General features: G+C 40.7%; 4 protein-coding genes across 4 annotated transcripts in view; 1 reads left to right on the forward strand and 3 right to left on the reverse strand.

Annotated features, from left to right (window-relative positions):
* Positions 1 to 4,423, forward strand: part of LOC137994356 (uncharacterized) — a 10,871-nt gene extending 6,448 nt beyond the window's left edge. The window contains exons 2-5 of the mRNA XM_068839931.1: positions 1,781 to 1,809; positions 2,122 to 2,586; positions 2,951 to 3,081; positions 3,919 to 4,423. Coding sequence (XP_068696032.1) covers positions 1,781 to 1,809; positions 2,122 to 2,586; positions 2,951 to 3,081; positions 3,919 to 4,423 — 1,130 coding nt within the window. The remainder of the gene's footprint in view (positions 1 to 1,780; positions 1,810 to 2,121; positions 2,587 to 2,950; positions 3,082 to 3,918) is intronic.
* Positions 4,424 to 8,182: 3,759 nt separating this feature from the next.
* On the reverse strand, positions 8,183 to 9,604 carry LOC137995101 (uncharacterized). Its single transcript, XM_068840683.1, has one exon. It carries the CDS (start codon positions 9,602 to 9,604, stop codon positions 8,183 to 8,185), a length of 1,422 nt encoding a protein of 473 aa, XP_068696784.1.
* A 901-nt stretch (positions 9,605 to 10,505) lies between these two features.
* On the reverse strand, positions 10,506 to 13,227 carry LOC137996401 (tyrosinase-like). The gene is made up of 2 exons (XM_068841778.1): positions 13,178 to 13,227; positions 10,506 to 11,624 (listed from the first exon to the last, which is right to left on the reverse strand). Exon 2 carries the CDS (start codon positions 11,613 to 11,615, stop codon positions 10,620 to 10,622), a length of 996 nt encoding a protein of 331 aa, XP_068697879.1. The 5' UTR covers positions 11,616 to 11,624; positions 13,178 to 13,227; the 3' UTR covers positions 10,506 to 10,619.
* The window catches only part of LOC137996400 (iron-sulfur clusters transporter ABCB7, mitochondrial-like), a 21,189-nt gene continuing 16,296 nt past the window's right edge, over positions 12,608 to 17,500 (reverse strand). Inside the window, exons 12-14 of the mRNA XM_068841777.1 lie at positions 16,567 to 16,696; positions 15,349 to 15,624; positions 12,608 to 14,738 (exon numbers count right to left, since the gene is read on the reverse strand). Of these exons, the coding sequence (XP_068697878.1) occupies positions 14,478 to 14,738; positions 15,349 to 15,624; positions 16,567 to 16,696 (667 nt within the window). The 3' untranslated portion in view covers positions 12,608 to 14,477. The remainder of the gene's footprint in view (positions 14,739 to 15,348; positions 15,625 to 16,566; positions 16,697 to 17,500) is intronic.

A 17,500-nucleotide genomic window follows, 5' to 3' on the forward strand; every position in this document is an offset into this window, starting at 1 on the left:
GCTATAAAGATGGAAGTTCTGTCCTTTGTTACACGTCTGAGACTGTTAAGGATATTCTAAAACGTAAAAAAATAGTACATAAATATTGATTGTTGCAAAAGAAAAATCGTTCTAAGAAACCCCATTTCTTTTCTTTCTTTTTAAAGATAGCAATGATCCAAAATGTCGTAATCTTGCTAATTTGCCGTTTCCGAGTCGTATTTGTTTTCAAACGGCTGTCTGGTCTTAGTGCGAGGGTTAATTCATATCATTAAACGAAGTGATTCAAGGATTATTCAGTGGGATGGGGAGGGGTTAAGTAGCAATCGCTAAATTGGCTATACATATTCGCCATGTTATCGAAACTCTGTGCTTTTCCAAACACTTTTGTTGGTTGTTTCGGCCGCTGTGCCAGTCACAATGGGTTTGAGGTGCAGGGATGGTGCAGTGGTGAGAACACTTGCCTCCCAACCACCATTGTGGCCCGGGTTCGATTCCCAGACTCGGCGTCATATCATATATCATATATCTTTCTTTACCCTCGGATTTTAGAGTAGCTTGGTGTAGCTAATATCTCCGAGCATTTACCCTCCCAACCATGATACACCACAGAAGACAGACCACAACACCGGGAACTACATGCCCTACTCTTTGCGACAAGTGTGTGGGTTCTTTTATGCGACTTTCCTCGAGATAAGTCATTGAATTCTGAGGGGAGATTAAATAATTTAGGTTTACGTTACAATTATCTGCATTTCCCAGCTAAAAGTGGTGGTTTCCAGTGTCCCGTAAGCTTATTTTAAAAATTATATTTCGTACGTGAAATGTGCTTTAAAAAACCGCACGTTGGAAACTTCCTCTATCGCGTTAAAACGTTGAACGTACGTAAATACCTGCCATCCTGAATTTGGCGCCAAAAGGCAAGCTTAAGGAAATCGCAGGTAGTAACTGTTTAATTTGACGCCTTCTAAAGAAATGGTAGCCTCTGAAGACAAGCGTTTTCTTCTCCTCTTTTACCTACGACAGTTGCGAAAGTTAAGACGAAAGTACCTCAGGAGATATTGGGTAGGAGATTTTTTTTTTCCAAAAGCGTTTTAAATTTCAATTGGTGAATACCAAAATTGAGGGAGTTGTTAGACAGCTTCCCGTTGCTATGGTGCCCACTTAAATCATAATCATCAGTGCATCTTGTTAAGCTGCAAATAGTGTTTCCGTTATGTAAAACAATGTTGCAGAGTCAATCCTTGTCATAGGACATTCCCTGGAAATTGTTGAAACTGGTTTGAACTACCTTAATAATTAACGTAGATTAGCACAGTGTAGTGTTTTTGTCCATGCATGTTAACGGTTGTGAAAAATAAAAACGTACGTAAAAAAGGAATTTACAACTACAATATATTATTACATTATTGCTTGTGTTGACATCATGTTGCCCAATTTCCACTGCTGCAAATTACTCGTGATCATTTTGATGCATTTCTTTTCCTAGGGTTACTCTTTAAACCCTTATACAGTTAAAACTTATTTTTTCCAAAATTGTGACAGTGGCTATAAATCCACTCCAGAATTTTTTTAACTCATCAATTCTGCTTGCCAAATTGCTACGTGTAAATACCCTGCCACTAATTTGTATTACCATAACCTCTACTGTATTTTGACTTCTTCAAAGGAGCTCTCGAAGGTACTCAGCATAACACAATTGGCACTATGGGCCCCAATAAATGGCCCAACATTGTTCAGTGTAATTAAGTATTTCTGTAGCAACTAATTTACAATATTAATATATATTTTCTATTTGAAGGTGCAGATCCAAATATGAGAATGCCTGAGGTCTGTATTGATTGATCATCATCCTTGAACAAAATGGGTGACAGTGTTAAGTTGATTTTTTAGACAAACTTTGTCCTTTTGCTAAATCTCATCCAATTGTTGTGCAATAGATGGGTTGTCAGTTGAATGCTTGCTGCAGAAAGGGGTGAAGTGATGGTACAAGAATAAAAAAGAAAGAAAGAATTTTGACGTCACACCCAAAAAACAACTGTAACAAACAAAACCTTCTTCGATCCTTTGTGCTGTGAGATTTTCTTTTTTTCTTCTTTACCATTATATTCCTTATAAAGAAGTGTTCTTGTGCTGTTTCAGACGTGTGGAGCAGAGTATGTTGGACCAGGAACTTCACCCCTTCAATGTGTGGTTAACCTTTACGACCTTGTGACAAACAAGGACAGTGCTATATCTGGAAAGGCAGTGGAGTCTCATAAAGTGCTGTCACTTAATGGAAAGGCCATAAAATACATTGGAGATTTGACTGAGGAATTAAGAAATGTAGTTTGGTTGTTGTTGGGACATGGTGCCCAGGTGAATGTTCGAGACATAGAAATGAAGACACCACTGCACACAACCTTGTTGAGGTCAAAGGATTTGCATATGGCACAGACCTTATGTGATAATGGTGCTGATCTCATGGCCAGTGACTGTCAAGGCAATACGCCATTGATGTCTGTTCGCTGTCCACTGCCTTGGAGGGATGGCATTGAACAAGGACCTTGTCTTTTCTATGACATCAGCGAGGCTGTGCATTTCTTGCTGTCTTTTGAAAATGTTAAGGTAGTTCTTCAAATGTAGTTTGTTGTTATTAAATTTTTTACAGTACCTGCATGGTCATTAGCAAAGCAAATCAAGTCGAGTTTGGGATTGTCTCATTGAGTTTGAAGAATGTTCCATTCCATGGATAATTTTGAATGAGCGAGCAGGACTTCCGGTGCTTAGGGAATGAAATAAGAGATACCACCACGATGGGTCCCTATGACTTGTCCCCCATTCTCATTAAAAAGTGTGTGGATTCTTTGAAATCCCACAGGAAGTGTTGTTTGAGACATGGCAAATAGGCCAATGGTTCATCTTCCTTTAACCTGAAAGAGAAAGACCGTACCTCTTACTGAATTAAACTTTTATTTTGTTTTCATCCAAGATTGACCATTGTGGAATACACAGCAGAACTGCACTGTTCTATGTTATGCAGTCAGCGAACTTAAAAGTCGCAAAGATTCTTCTTGATCGTGGAGCTGATCCCAGTTTACGTGGTTTAGGTCCTGATGGAAGGTAAATGTCAGGGTGCCCTCTCAAGGGTTTTTTCATTTTGATTATTTTGTCAAATCATGGCAACATTCCAAGCAATAAACTGTGCACAGTGATCACAACAGTAATCATAATAATTTGATTTTATCGAACCATTTGATAAAGGAAAATTAACAATCTTGTGCATCTTCATCCTCAGTAAGTTTTTGTATTGACTTCCTTCCAGGCATAATTATTAAGATTTGATGAATGAAGGGTTTTTAAAGGAACTGTGGTGCTGTATCAGTGGGTGCATGATCAAACAAAATATTATTTGTCAGCTAGGCAATCCCCACGGAACCAATGAAAGCTTTCAATTCATTTTTTTTTTGTTTTATTCATCCCACAATGGTATTCAACAGTGGCAAAGCTTCTCCATCTCCTACATAAACCACTAACCATCCACAGTTCCTCAATTTACCCTGAACTGTTACAGTAGCTTATGGTGGTTGGCACAATGCAAAAAATGGTGTTTTTGGAAGGCAAACACAGTACAGTAGAAAGATCGTGCGAACAAGCAATCATCCTTATTATCATTGTTTTTTTCATTAACAGCCACTTGTTGTAAACACCACTTGTAAAAGCAAAATAATTCATTATCAGTAGCAAGAGAGTGAATCTTTTTTCGTTCTTTCCTTATCACACAATACAAAACAGGGACAAGTTGTAAGCGTGAAGAATTTATTTCTGGGTGAACTGGGAATAAAGACGACAAGAGGCTATTTGTAGCCTTCAATTAGTTGTTCAGTGGTAGTTTAACTAAGTGGATTTATGCTTTTCGTGAGTACGATACACTGTATTTTATTTTTGAAATACTTACAGATATGTATCACCCTTGCTGGCGGCATTTATTCCTTGGTCTTCCATTGGTCGAAACAGTGTGGTTGGGATTTGTCAAAAAGTGACACTGCTAGTAGATAAAGGCTATTTTTCCAGAAAGAAAATTTTAACAGAGCTTCTGGAATATGCATCTTGGGGCAATGCGGGGGATAAAGTGCCCTTACTCAACCTGAACCACTTTGGAACTGACTTAGTTTTGATGATGTTTGGTCAAACCACTTGTAAATTGACACAACTTGCTTCAAGAGCGTTTATAGACAGTAAGTTTGCAGGGAATACGTTCGGACAGTCATCTTCAAGGGAGGTTTTGCATTTACTGAAAGCTTATGACCTTCCAACTGAGCTTATTGTGGATTTCCAGATTGTTTGGTTGAGGCATAAAGTCCTGAATGCATTGAGGGAAACTGACTGGGACGAGTGGGATGTGGAAGAGTTTATGTTGGACGAAAGCAGTGAATATGATGAGTCAGATGACGAGTACTGGTAGCTTTATTTAAGCACCATCGAAAACTTTCCAGAACTGATTTAGGAGGTGCGGTGTTGAAGCTACGACAGAAAATTCAAATTCGCTGCCTTGTGTTTACGTTCTCCGTAAAACTTGAGAATTGGTCATTTCACGTCGCAGATTTGCCGAAAACGTGAAAGGAATGTACAAAAATGAAAACTGCACGTGCAGAGTGTGCATAGCTATTGTTTTTGCTCATTAAGGATGGTGTCTGCTAATTCAAAGGTATTTTTGCCCCGGTTTATGATTATGCTGGAAATGCAGATCTTAACAAGTGTTATTGAAATCGAAAAAGAAAATTGGGGGTAACCACGCATTTTTCAAAGATAATTCATGAACAATATTTGTAAAAAGCTTTCAAATACAAAGCTATGTATGGCCTTCTTTCTCAAATTGAAACTTAGTTATCTCTGAAAAATGCATGGTGGCCCCTAATTTTCTTTTTGGATACCAAGAGTACTTACTAAGATCTACTTTCTCCGGATAGTTTTAAACCGCGCAAAAATATCCCTGTATTAGAAAGCATCGGCGATAGGAAATCCGACTATCTCAGAGATGCGCAGAACATATGCGCAATAACAATAGTAGGCACCGTCTTTAAATATGCAAAATATGTGACGTTTTCGTTGCCGTCGCGTCGTAGATCTTAAAGTCTCTAATAAGGAGTTTAAGAAACGACGACGGCCACGGCTACGGCTATGGCAACGACAACAACAAAAAGCAAGAATATTATTGGTTGAATAAACCAAAATGATCGTGCGGCAAGCATTTTTAAACATTTCTCTCCCGTACTCGTCAAAACTACGGTTTTGACGACAACGTGGACAAACTACAGCGCATGTTTCACTCTCACTCTTTTCTTAAGATCTGTCCGTACCAATCCAGTTTTAGGGCACTTCGCCCATATTGTCTTGAGTAATGTAAACAAGATGGAATAATCATGAAATACTTAGAATAGCTCGCTCACTGACTTGTATTTTGAAGTGACGTTTTCGTCGCCGTAGCCCTCGTGGTTTCTTAAACTCCCTATTTCCCTCCCATGCGGACAGAAAGCCTCTGCTGTGGCTCCAATACTAGGTCTGCCGCCCGATTCACACGGTACCGGACGAATTTCTACCAGTTGAAAATTCGTGCATTTAGGGGTTCCATTCACACGGAACCATTCTAAACGTACGAAAATTTAGACACCTGGCCGTTCAAAAATTTGAAGGCATAAATCAGGGACGAATTTTTAGCCGGTACGGTCGAAAATCTAACCGGCACGCTGTGAACACCTTGGCCGTCTAAATTTTTGCACGACAAAGGCGTGGTTACATGGATGCGTGGTAACTCAGCTACTATCGTTAGTTTCTCTTTCTTGACGCCATTTTGGATTTCGTAAAGTAAATCTCTGCTCACGAAGAGATGGTAAAACCACTGACAAAGGTTAAACTTTAATCCGGTTGGTCAGTTCTGTGTGAAGAGAGCGAAAATATGGCACGGTTCCGAGCGAACAAAATGGCCGGTCAAATTTTTCAACAGGTTTAAAATTCGTCCGGTATCGTGTCCATCAGGCCCACGTTAGAGCGTTTGCAAAGATCAAGCGATTTTTAGGCGAATTCTTAAAATACGATCTGGCTTGCGGGAGTGACCATTCTTAATCCCATGGGTACTAATTTTTCATGCTAGACTTGTGATTAGCTGGAAGGGTGTGCTTTTGTGGGAAAATCAATGTAAAAATAACTTGGTCCACAAAGACAATGTCCTTATACGTTTCTAGTCATTCGCTCCTGTTCTGGGTAGAAGTTGAAACAAAAAATCTTTACGGGCAAAACCATTGTTTATATTTCAGATTAAAAGTTGAAAAATGTTTTACGAAGTCATTTCCTTTCTTATGTCGTTTCTTTTTTTTGAAAGCTCAAAAACATAGGTCGGTCTGAGGGACCAAAATGCGGCCTCATCAAAGACGCATAGATTGGAAACTTCCTGAATTTTTGGTATTTTGTCTTCTATGCGCCATGAAAGTACACGTATGTATGCAACGTAAAATTAGCCAACTTCAGATTGGAGTGCAAGTACTAGTTTTCTGTACTGAGCACGCGCAGTAGGGTTAAAGAACCAAAATTTTCGAAATGCGCGTGCTCAGAACTGAGAACTCGTACTGGTAGTCGTCCTCATACTCCAATCTAAAGGTCGCTATGGACTTAAGGAGGCTCAAACCAGTTTTAACACTTTTAACCGAATGCACTATTTGAAAGGATTGAAGTCACCCTTAACAAGATGCACTTATTGATGTGATGTTTGAGGTTACCATGGCAACAAAAACCCAACTAAAAACTCCCTATAAATTCTCTTTAAATGTTTACATCTCAGAAACGAACTCTGTGACCCCATTTTTTATTGCTGAAAAGTGATTAGCAAGCTAAGATAAAAATCATGAAAAATTTGAAGGTGGCTATGAATCTGCTAGAGAGAATTTTGTTCTAACTTTTAGGGCCGATTTACACGGTACGACTTTGTCGCATGCGACAACGGCTTACGACAAGCCCACGACATGATTTACGATTGTTGTGTACGTCAGAAAAAATGTCGTAGCATTTTAAAACATGTTTTAAAACGCTGCGATAATCGTAAGTCATGTCGTCGGCCTGTCGTGAGCTTGTGACATGCGACAAAATCGTATCGTGTAAATCGGCCCTTACAGAGAGTTTTATCTTATAGGCTGATGCTTTCAGGGATAGACGACATTGGAAATCTCGTGACAATTACACGATGTACGTAGATTAGAAGGTCACCAACGTAATATTCCCATTCACCGTATTCAAGTATTCGTATAACAGTGTTTAATTCAAAGCACCCATTCCGAACAGCCCTGAACTACAAGTATTTGAGATAGATGGTAGATAGATAGATAGATAGATAGTTTTATTAAAATTACCCTTGCAGTCCGAGGGCTGAATTACGATAATTTTTACAAATGTAAAACGTTAATTAATTGTAACTATAAATTATATAATGATAAATTAAGAAAGTTATTTTATAAGAATTTGACAATACTAAAGGTATTATTATGTAAACACTAAATTACAATTAAGATACAGCTAAAATTTTTCAAAATCATATCATTTAATATGAGTTGTAAAAGGGCATGTTATCGGCAATGGCTTACAATAAAACTGTCTCTGAAACGATTGGTTTTAAAACGCGGGACTTGGAACTTGCGATTTTTCCGTGTACGCAAAGTGCCATAGTAAGGTGGCGGAAGGAGTGAATGAAGCTTGTGATTATTGTTATTACATATGTCTTGAAACATTGAGTTACCAATCGCCTCTCTCCTGGCATACAAGGTAGGTATGCTAAAAACTTCTAAAGCTTGTCTATAAGATATCTCGTTATTGCTTATTATGCGTAGTGCTCGCTTCTGCAGGCGCTCTAACTGATCGGAGAGATATTGCGGTAGAGCGGTATGAAAGACTGAACATGCATACTCTGCAACTGGCCGTATGCAAGTGGTGTAGAAGCTCAAAAGGTCATTAGTTGGCACTTTCGCACGCTTTAATTGCCTAAGAAAGTAGAGACGCGTTGCGACTTTCTTAGATATCATTTCTACGTGCACATTCCACTTCAAATCATACGATATCATAACACCTAGTAATTTAGCGGATGGAACAATCTCAATGTTCGTATTATTGATAGTAATAGGCTCTAAAATACTCTCTGACTTTGTGAATGATATTCTAAGTTCCTTGCACTTCGATTCATTCAACTGGAAACCATCAGACTGACTGACGATGGCAGGCGTCCTTCACGGTACGGGTAGTTCAAGATGTCAGATACCGGTCCGGCTAAAATATCTGCGTTTTCCTTTAACAACCATCCAGGGATGTTGTCTGGGCCGTTAGCTTTGCACGGGTTCAACTTTAATAATTTCTTGCGGACTGACTCAACCGACACAACAAGGGGGTTTTCGGAGTAGTTACTGAGAGTAGTGCACGGAAAAGCGGCAGGGAGAGGTGTGAAACAGTACATTGGCGATAAGAAAGCCTCATTGATGATGTTAGATAGGCCGATCTGGTCAATACTCTCATACAGATGTTGTAGCGATTGCAATGTGTCACTTTGCGCCGAGGAGGCAAGCGAGCGCCCACTAAGCTTTTTCACTTCTTTCCACCATTCGGATGGTTTACATTTCCTCAGATGTTCCACCTTGGGTTGGTAATAATTTGCGCGGCACATCTTTCGCTTGCGATTAACACGATTTCTCAACTCACGAAACATTTGGTCGTCGCCAAGCGATAAGGCACTTTGCCGCTTTTGTAGCAAGTTCTTCAAGGATGATGTCATCCAAGGTGGTTCGGTTGAATGTACTTTGCGCGTGCGCATAGGCATAACATGATCAAGACCAGTCTTAATAATTTGTTCCAAAAGCGACGTTTTGCCTTCACAACTATCTGCGGAGTTCAGTATAGAATCCAAATCCACTGATTCTAGATAAGTGCGCATCGCGAGGCGCTTGCTGGGACGCTTATCTCTTGACTGAACATTAGTTGTAGAGCTATTGGACTTTATCGTCACCTTCGGTTGAACTTCTATTGACATGTGGTCCGAAAGGCCAAGTAGAGGGAGTTGGGTTGGAGTTTCGTAGTGGTCTTGAAGGTTGGTGAGGACTAAATGGAGCGTTCTTTCTCCTCGTGTCGGAAAATTCACTATTTGCTTCAAATTGTAGTTGTTTCTAAGCCGTGTGGTTTGTAGCCTGTTGATACATGACAAACACGTCTCTAAATACTCTAAAAAAGCAGAGTCATTTGCGCTTGGCGGGTGATAGAACGCCCCAAGAAGAATAGAGCTGTATCCCCTTGGGAGACGAGTAGGACTAATTTGAATCCATAACGCCTCTAAAGAAGGGTCTTCTAAATCGTCTAAAACTGTAAAATTTATCGTATTCTTGATATACACGCACACACCGCCATGTTCTGTCTCTGTTCTGTCCCTGCGGATGATATTGTAGCTCCCCAGCGCAACCACATTGTCATGAATGTGGCTTTTAAGCCACGACTCCGTAATACAAACAAGATCTAAATTAGAATACTTGACAACATGGCGAAGTTCATCCACTTTGGGAGCCAAGGACATGACATTCGAGACAAATAAAGAGCCTTGTACATAAGCCGTCGGTGAGCCCATCCTTTTTGCGTCTGTAGGAGCTGGAGTAATTTGTATACAGTTCAAAGGATTGTGGCAGCGTAACGGAGCTGAAAACCATGGACGGCCGCTAACTTTCCATGTTGAAATAATAGCAATCTGTTTGATGGAGACTCTTTCTCTCTCTCTTACAAGGCGACCCGCACGTTTCTCACGGTAAGAAGGCCATAAGTTGTTTAGAAAGATTTTACGAAAGCTTGTAGGGCGGTTGTAAGCCATTAGCACGAGTATTAAAATGGAGTTAAACGGAACTCAAAAATATGCAGCCATGCGAGGCGCAATACAATACAATAAGCGAGGACTTGAGACAGTGCAAACACGACGTGGTGGAAGCTTCCACATTCGATATCCAAGTCAAAGACCCATTTTAAACCGGTTGGCTTTCAATTTTGGTGATGGGTATCTACTTAAATATTATGAAAGCTGGCGATTGCTCAGCGGCTTGTTTCGATGGTCTAGTAGTTATCAATGATGCAAAGGTCGCTTGTGGTCCATGTTCATCCTTATCGACCTTCATGTCCCTTAAAAATCTTGGAACTTAATAGCGTGCTTTTTCAAATTAATTGACAAGAAAGCTTTTAAGTATAGAGTTATCTTCATGTAACCGAAATGAAAAAGGAAATGATGGTCCTTTTCTCCTATCCCAAATAACGCTCACCCAAAATATAGGGCATTTTCAGATGGCTCTTTTGTTGCCATGGAAACCTATTAAATTAAGTCACATTAATGAGTGCATCTTGTTAAGTAAATGATTGGTGTTTCATTTGGTACCATAATACCTTACCTCAATGTGAAACCTTGTTGTAAAATTAATCCTCCAACTAAGACCTTACCCCGCAAATTGTTGAAATCGGTTTGAGCCATCTTAATTTCATACGTTAAGTCGATGACAGTTCACCCCTTAATCTAAGCTTAGCGATAGTTCGTTTATATTGATACTTTTAATTTTTAATATTTTGTAGTGTTAGAGTTAGATTAGGAATTTCACCCTCTGCAATTACTCTTCGTACAGAACCTGAACCTGGCCTGGTAAATTACTTGAATCCGTCCATTGCCAGGCAAAATAGTTTGATCCGGGCATCGTGTAGTTTGGCAATGTTCGATAAAATACATTCTTGTAATCTTCTCCCTTTTTCTGCCATTCCAACCAAATTTTGTCCAGGAATGAGTGATGAAACACCACTTCTGGTGCGTTAGAGGAGGTAGATGAACTCCACATTGTACCTCCGATGAAGTCGTGAACATCGCTGTGGTAATTTTCGCGAACTGTACTCTCGAATAGCAGAAAATCGTTTAGCGGCAGCGCTAAAGTTCTTTTCACGTGCTGAGCGTTTCCGGTAAAGGAAATGCGCGAAAAATTTCTTTGCAGACATCCCCCTCCTGAAACGTCTAGGAGATGCCACTTGTCTTTGCTGAACGGCCCATCTTCAACACAGTGATCGTAATGATTTCCGTCTCCCCCGAGTCCATGCTCTCCCGAATTCCAGATGTCTGTATACCCAGCACTTCTCCACCAGTAGTTAGCAACCCGGCTCCAGTTCCAATAAGGCACGGTCACGCGACAGTCGATCCTGCGCAGAAGGTTCTCAAACTCAACCAAAAACCATCGATGCCACGGCAGGAAGATGAATGGTGTTTGGTGAAGCAGCTGGTCTGGAGCATTGATATGCAGGGCGACGAGCCTTTCGTAATCCAGCTTGAAATAAGTATTCACCGATGCAGTTTTGTAAGCGTAGATATACCGTTTCTTCTCCTTGATATCCATTTTTGTGAACTCCTTGCGCACGCGGAAACATTTGATTGGTTTTCCGTTTTGACATTCACAACGCTCCTCGCATCTGTTCAGCACATAGCTCCCCTCTTCGCACCAGATGACTTCAGCTGCTGCTCCATGTTGATTTAGAGCGACTTTGTTTTCCCGTTTGCCCTCCGGGAGCCAATAAAGCCAAGCAACATAGATGTATAAAAAAAGCAACCTGAGGGCGAACTTCATCCCGGAAAACTGTGAAAAAGGGAAACGAATACAGTTTGGCGTTGTTTTGAACTAAATTTACGGTGTCCCCGACATACGACCGTTTATATCTTAACCGGTAAGACAGAGTTGAAACATACCTATGACTAATCAGTTATCAGCATATAATTAACAATTATTCACCGAAGTGGAGGTGAATAGTACTTGGATAAGCACCTCCGGGCTAGCCAATCAGCGCGCGCCAAAAGCACTATTCACTTGTGTGGTATATATTAATGAGGTTTATTTCTTATCGGTGAGATGTAACATCACTTGTAAGTTGTCGGCTGTAACTGAAAATTGCAAATAATCTCCGTTGAACCCCCAAAAACGAAAATACACACCTTTCCTAATTGAAAAACATTCACACAAGGAAAAATTCAGTGCCTCAAGGCGAAATTTCACTGATGTACACCTAATTTTGAGCACTTAGGAGAAGACAGTTAGTGTCGTGCATCCGATAGAGTTTTTAATGGCCCTTGGGGGGTCATTGAGACTAAACTAATAGAAATTTGTTTTCTTTCAAGCGTTTGACTTTGTTTCTGGGAAATTGCATGCTATTGTGATTCGGTTAACAAACTGAAAACTCTGACGCAGCAAGCTTCTGGCGAGCGTTCTAAATCAGTTATAGGCGAAGCCGGCTGCTGCTGTAAAGAACTATAAAGTGATCAGTATCTGAAATGTTTAGTTCACTAAAATATTGTTTGGTCTTTAATAACTATCCCAGCAGTCAAAAATGGTCGATGATGTTTTCCTTCATTTGCATGTTACCCATTTACGTTGAAAGAATGAATGAAAACAAAATGTTTAATATCTGAAGGGCAAACATCGGGTTCAGAAGACTTTTTTGGTGGAGAGCATTTGACTGAGTCATCGTAGTCAATGAAGCAAATTGGGCAAAAAGAGGTTTGAATGGGCACCGTTGTACAGGCCTCTATACATTTTTTTCATGATCTGAGATGACCGACATGCTCGACTTAAAACTGAGTCGGAACCTTTTTTTATTGACCAGTAGATACACGAGTAATGAGCTAGTCTTGGTAAAAAGTGAGAATAAGCATGCGTGAGAAGTAAGTTCGGTAAAACCGGGTTCAACCAGACAGAGGAATTTACCTACCGGTACGTCAATGAAAGGTATCACTTACAGATGTCTCCAACGGAAGAAGTTCATTTGAACATCAATCGATCGGGTTTTAGCTATGAATCAAGTCGTTCGTGCAGCAGTTTAGGTCTTTCGTTCCATTTATTAGGAAGAAGATGAAATTGTTACGTTTGCGTGCTAAAGAAAACGTTACTTTTGAGCGTAAACGACTGTCGCGTTTCCAGGTTTTAACTCGACGATGGTGAAACTTTTCAGTACCCGTCCTTAACCGATTAACAGAAAGTTATAAATTCTTGGCACAAATTTAAAACCTATTATGTCTTGAATCATTTTAATTTTCTTGTTAGTCCCATCTGGGAGGAAAACAAGAATTACTCTATCGACTCGAACTTGATTCTTACAAGTATGGCAAATGGTGTCACAGTAAAATGGCACAACATACCTTTGAAAAATGGCGTCCTTTATAGAAAACGGTACTTTCTGTCCTTTGGCGATGATGGCAAACGGAAAAATGTTTCAGGGACAGATGGTCGTGAAAGTAAAATGATCCACCAACAATGAATTAATTTTCACAAGGGAGCCAATTAACTGTTCTTTTTTTGTTAAATGTATTGCTTGGATACACGCGAAATGTAAAATAAGATCAAGTGAAATCGGGAATGCCAACTGCATATTGCTGCAAATTGACGGCAATAAAGTAATAAAGAAAAAACTTCAAGAAAAAATGGTAAAAAAAGGTAAAGTAACTTTATTTAACGTCGGTAGTTCCTTCACTGCTACGAGGCTGGTATCAATGGAAGCCGACGGCGCGCCCTTAAGTGAATTTGCGTTTGTCGCTTTAAAAACAAAATGCTAAAATATTAAGTTAAAAAAGCAGGAGCCTGCGGATACGGACGTACAACTTACAGACAGAGTTATTTTTAGATTGAATTAGTTTCCCGCTAAACCACACCTTTCCAGCTAATCACAAGTCTAATTGCATGAGGAATTATTACCAATGAGATTGAGAATAGCCAAATCCTATTTAAGAACTCGTCTAAAATTAGCTTGACCTGTGAAAATGCCGTTAAATAGACCTAGTTTTGGAGTTGCAAACTCCTGGTGATGGGCACAATAACATAAAACTATTATATGATTCGGTTTAAACCACAACAGATGTTCAAGGTGTCTGCAACTGCCATCAGCGTCGACTATCTGCAATTACTCCAACATAGTCATTGCTGATGACAAGGATGTCACCTCCAAAAAAATATATTTATTTACATCTCACGCACTACTAAGTTAGTTCACGAGTGGACTCTTGAAACCTGCTTTTAAAAGTAAATTTGACTCAACGTGCACAAGCTCCACATAGTCCGTGCTGAAAATCACATGTAAATCCCCGCTTATAGCACCGCTTTCCATGTTATTTCCGGATTGACACCGGTTGTATGTTTTCAACTCGTTCAAGATGGACTGCGTGTTTTCATTATTTTTTCCCGCGCTCAGATCCATGTTTATCTCTTGGCGCTCAACAACGGTTCCTCGTTTTCCCGCGCGATCTGTTTCGCGCAACTTTGTCTCCTTGCAGAGCACCAGTTCCATGTTTCCCTTTGATTTCAGTTGCCATTTGTATTTGCTGTACTATCAACCAGCGATTTTTTCAATACAAAATCATTCCAGTAGCCCTTTTTCGTCATTTCACAGCACCAGTGCGGCCTGACTGCGCACACATCGTTTCCGATTACACCTTTGAGCCTCCTTTACATGCCGGAAGCGGACGTTCCATCACTTAATTTAGTTGAGTCGTGTAGCTCCACCTTATGTGCTTCATGCTGTTTATGCCACAAATGGGCGTACAAACTGTTTCTGTCAGTAATCAGTGAGTAATGCGAGCCTCTTTCGCGCACGCGTCCTTCTTCCAGCACCAAAATTTCATCAGCGTCAACCACCGTGGATAAGCGATGAGCTATAAAGATGGAAGTTCTGTCCTTTGTTACACGTCTGAGACTGTTAAGGATATTCTAAAACGTAAAAAATAGTACATAAATATGATTGTTGCAAAAGGAAAATCGTTCTAGGAAACGCCATTTCTTTTCTTTCTTTTAAAGATAGCAATGATCCAAAATGTCGTAATCTGTCGGCTGTAGTGCGAGGGTTAATTCATATCATTAAACGAAGTGATTCAAGGATTATTCAGTGGGATGGGGAGGGGTTAAGTAGCAATCGCTAAATTGGCTATACATATTCGCCATGTTATCGAAACTCTGTGCTTTTCCAAACACTTTTGTTGGTTGTTTCGACCGCTGTGCTAGTCACAATGGGTTTGAGGTGCAGGGATGGTGCAGTGGTGAGAACACTTGCCTCCCAACCACCAATGTGGCCCGGGTTCGATTCCCAGACTCGGCGTCATATGTGGGTTGAGTTTGTTGGTTCTCTACTCTGCACCGAGAGGTTTTTCTCCAGGTACTCCGGTTCCCCTCTCCTCAAAAACCAACATTTGACTTGATTTGCGTTAATTGTTAATTTCACTTTACAGTGTCCCCAATTGGTGCTCCAGCGCTAGAACAACTAGACACTTAAATAAAAAGTTCCTTTCCTTTCCTTATGTCGCTACCGGGCATCAGCCCTTACCATTTCTGTAATAGAATCCAGCGATGATGTTGCCTCGTCGTACATCAGTATCGGAGGATTTTTCAAAATGGCCCTAGCAATAGCTATTCTCTGTTTCTCTCCGCCTGACAGCTTCAAACCTCGCTCTCCAACCTGAGTTTTATACCCTTTGGGCATGCGCAGAACCGCCTCATGAATCTCCGCCATCTTGGCTGCTTCGTAAACCTCCTCGCTAGAGGCATCAATGCGACCGTAGTTAATATTGTAAAACACGTCATTGTGAAAAAGTACCGTGTCCTGAGCAAGAAATGAAACCAGTTAGCGCTCAGGATAAAAATGGCCTCTTTAAATGTTCACCAGAACGAAAAAAGGTCAAACTGGCGTAAGGTTAGCCTGCGTAGCTGGCGGGAGGCAAATTAACAATAATAGTAAATTCACAGCAAATTAGTAATTGTGTATATCAGATAAATTCGGGGTGGAAGACATGTTGGTTTCGCAGCGCACCTCCCCATTCTTAAGTAGACGTGATTATAGCAGTTACAAATTAGAAATTCAAGCAGTTGCAAAGCGTGAAAAATAAAATGGTTGAACGGAAACCGGGAAACAGCAAGCCCGTAGCAGCTAGTCGAGAGGACGTTGGGGCTATATGGCATTAGCTGGCCAGTCCACCTAGGCGCATTGCAGGGGGGTGGGGGGGGGGGGGAGAAGAGAAGAGTGGGAGGGGGTGGAAATAAACAGGTTACCTCAACATTCAGTATTAAGCCTACTTTCAATTTATATGCAATCCAGCCATCACTCATTAAAAGGAACTCGTAATTTTGCCCCCGCCTAACTTTTGTACAGCTTCCTGTGGCCTTAATTCTCTTACTTATTTCACAGCCAAATGTTAAATCGCAAGGCTAAACGATCACCACTACACTTCATCTGATTTCACCTCCTTCTGTCGGCTAATTACATCGTATGAGTTTATAATTCTTTCCCGAAATAATTACATTTTATCCATTTTGTGTTTTTAAAAAGCTCGCAGCGTAAATGAGCCGCAATGCTATTCTGTAAGTTGGAAAATAAGTACAGTGTTTTTAAGGGGGCTGCGTGATTCCTCGCGCGGCAAACGTTGTCGGGCTTTCTCTCAGCAGTCTGTAAAAAAACACAGCCCTTCTCGGCTAGCAGTCAAAAATTATTGGCCCACGCTTTTCAGTTCTCCATCTACCCCATCCGCAATCCCTAAGTATGGATTACCTGAGGTACCACTCCAATCGCTTTCCTCAACGAGTCCATCGTAAGATCTTGAATGTCATGTCCTGCCACGAGGATGCGCCCGTCAAGAGGATCATAGAAACGATACAGTAACCGTACAATGGTGGATTTCCTGAAGAACAACATTTGATTCAGAAGAAGAGCACCACTTCACTTAACGAGGGCTGTATTCTCCCATGCGCGCCGAAAAGGTTGATTAAGCTACATGCTGGCTCTAAGGGAGCACGGATGGCGCAGTGGTGAGAGCACTCGCCTTCCACCAATGTGGCACGGGATCGATTCCCGGATTCAACGCCATATGTGGGTTGAGTTTGTTGGTTCTCTACTCTGCTCCAATAGAAATTTCCCCGCGTACTCCGGTTTTCCCTTTTCCTCAAAAACCAACGTTTGATTTTGATTTGTTCTGATTTCAGTTGATTTGTAGTCTCCCAAATTAGTAGAGCACTTGTGCTCGGCTAAATAACCTTGAGACTTAAAAAAAGTGACGATGATGATGATGATGATGATTATTATTATTATTATTTAGTGACTTTTAATTTTGTGGTTGTTGAAGACGCCTAAAAAAGCCAGACAGACCCAGAAGCTTTCCAGACGCGGCCATCTGTGATTGGAGAACGAAACAATAGATGATACAACAGAAGCAATGCACCTACAATAGTAGCCATGATGACAAAAGAAGCTACCGGCCATACATAGGGATCAATGAAAACAGCAGTCTGGAATAGGTACAGGATTACTCAAAAAAGAGACAATTAAATCAAATGTTGGCTTTTGTGGACAGTGGCATACCGGAGTACCCAGAGAGGATAGGAAACCAGCCGGAGAACCGGCAAACTAAACCAAAAGATGGATTTGTTTTCTAAAGAAACTGATGTCGCGCTAGTCAGAGCGAAAGATTCGCCATGACGAAGGGCAG

The sequence above is a fragment of the Montipora foliosa genome, chromosome 3 (assembly GCF_036669935.1).
Source record: "Montipora foliosa isolate CH-2021 chromosome 3, ASM3666993v2, whole genome shotgun sequence".
NCBI lineage: Eukaryota > Metazoa > Cnidaria > Anthozoa > Scleractinia > Acroporidae > Montipora > Montipora foliosa.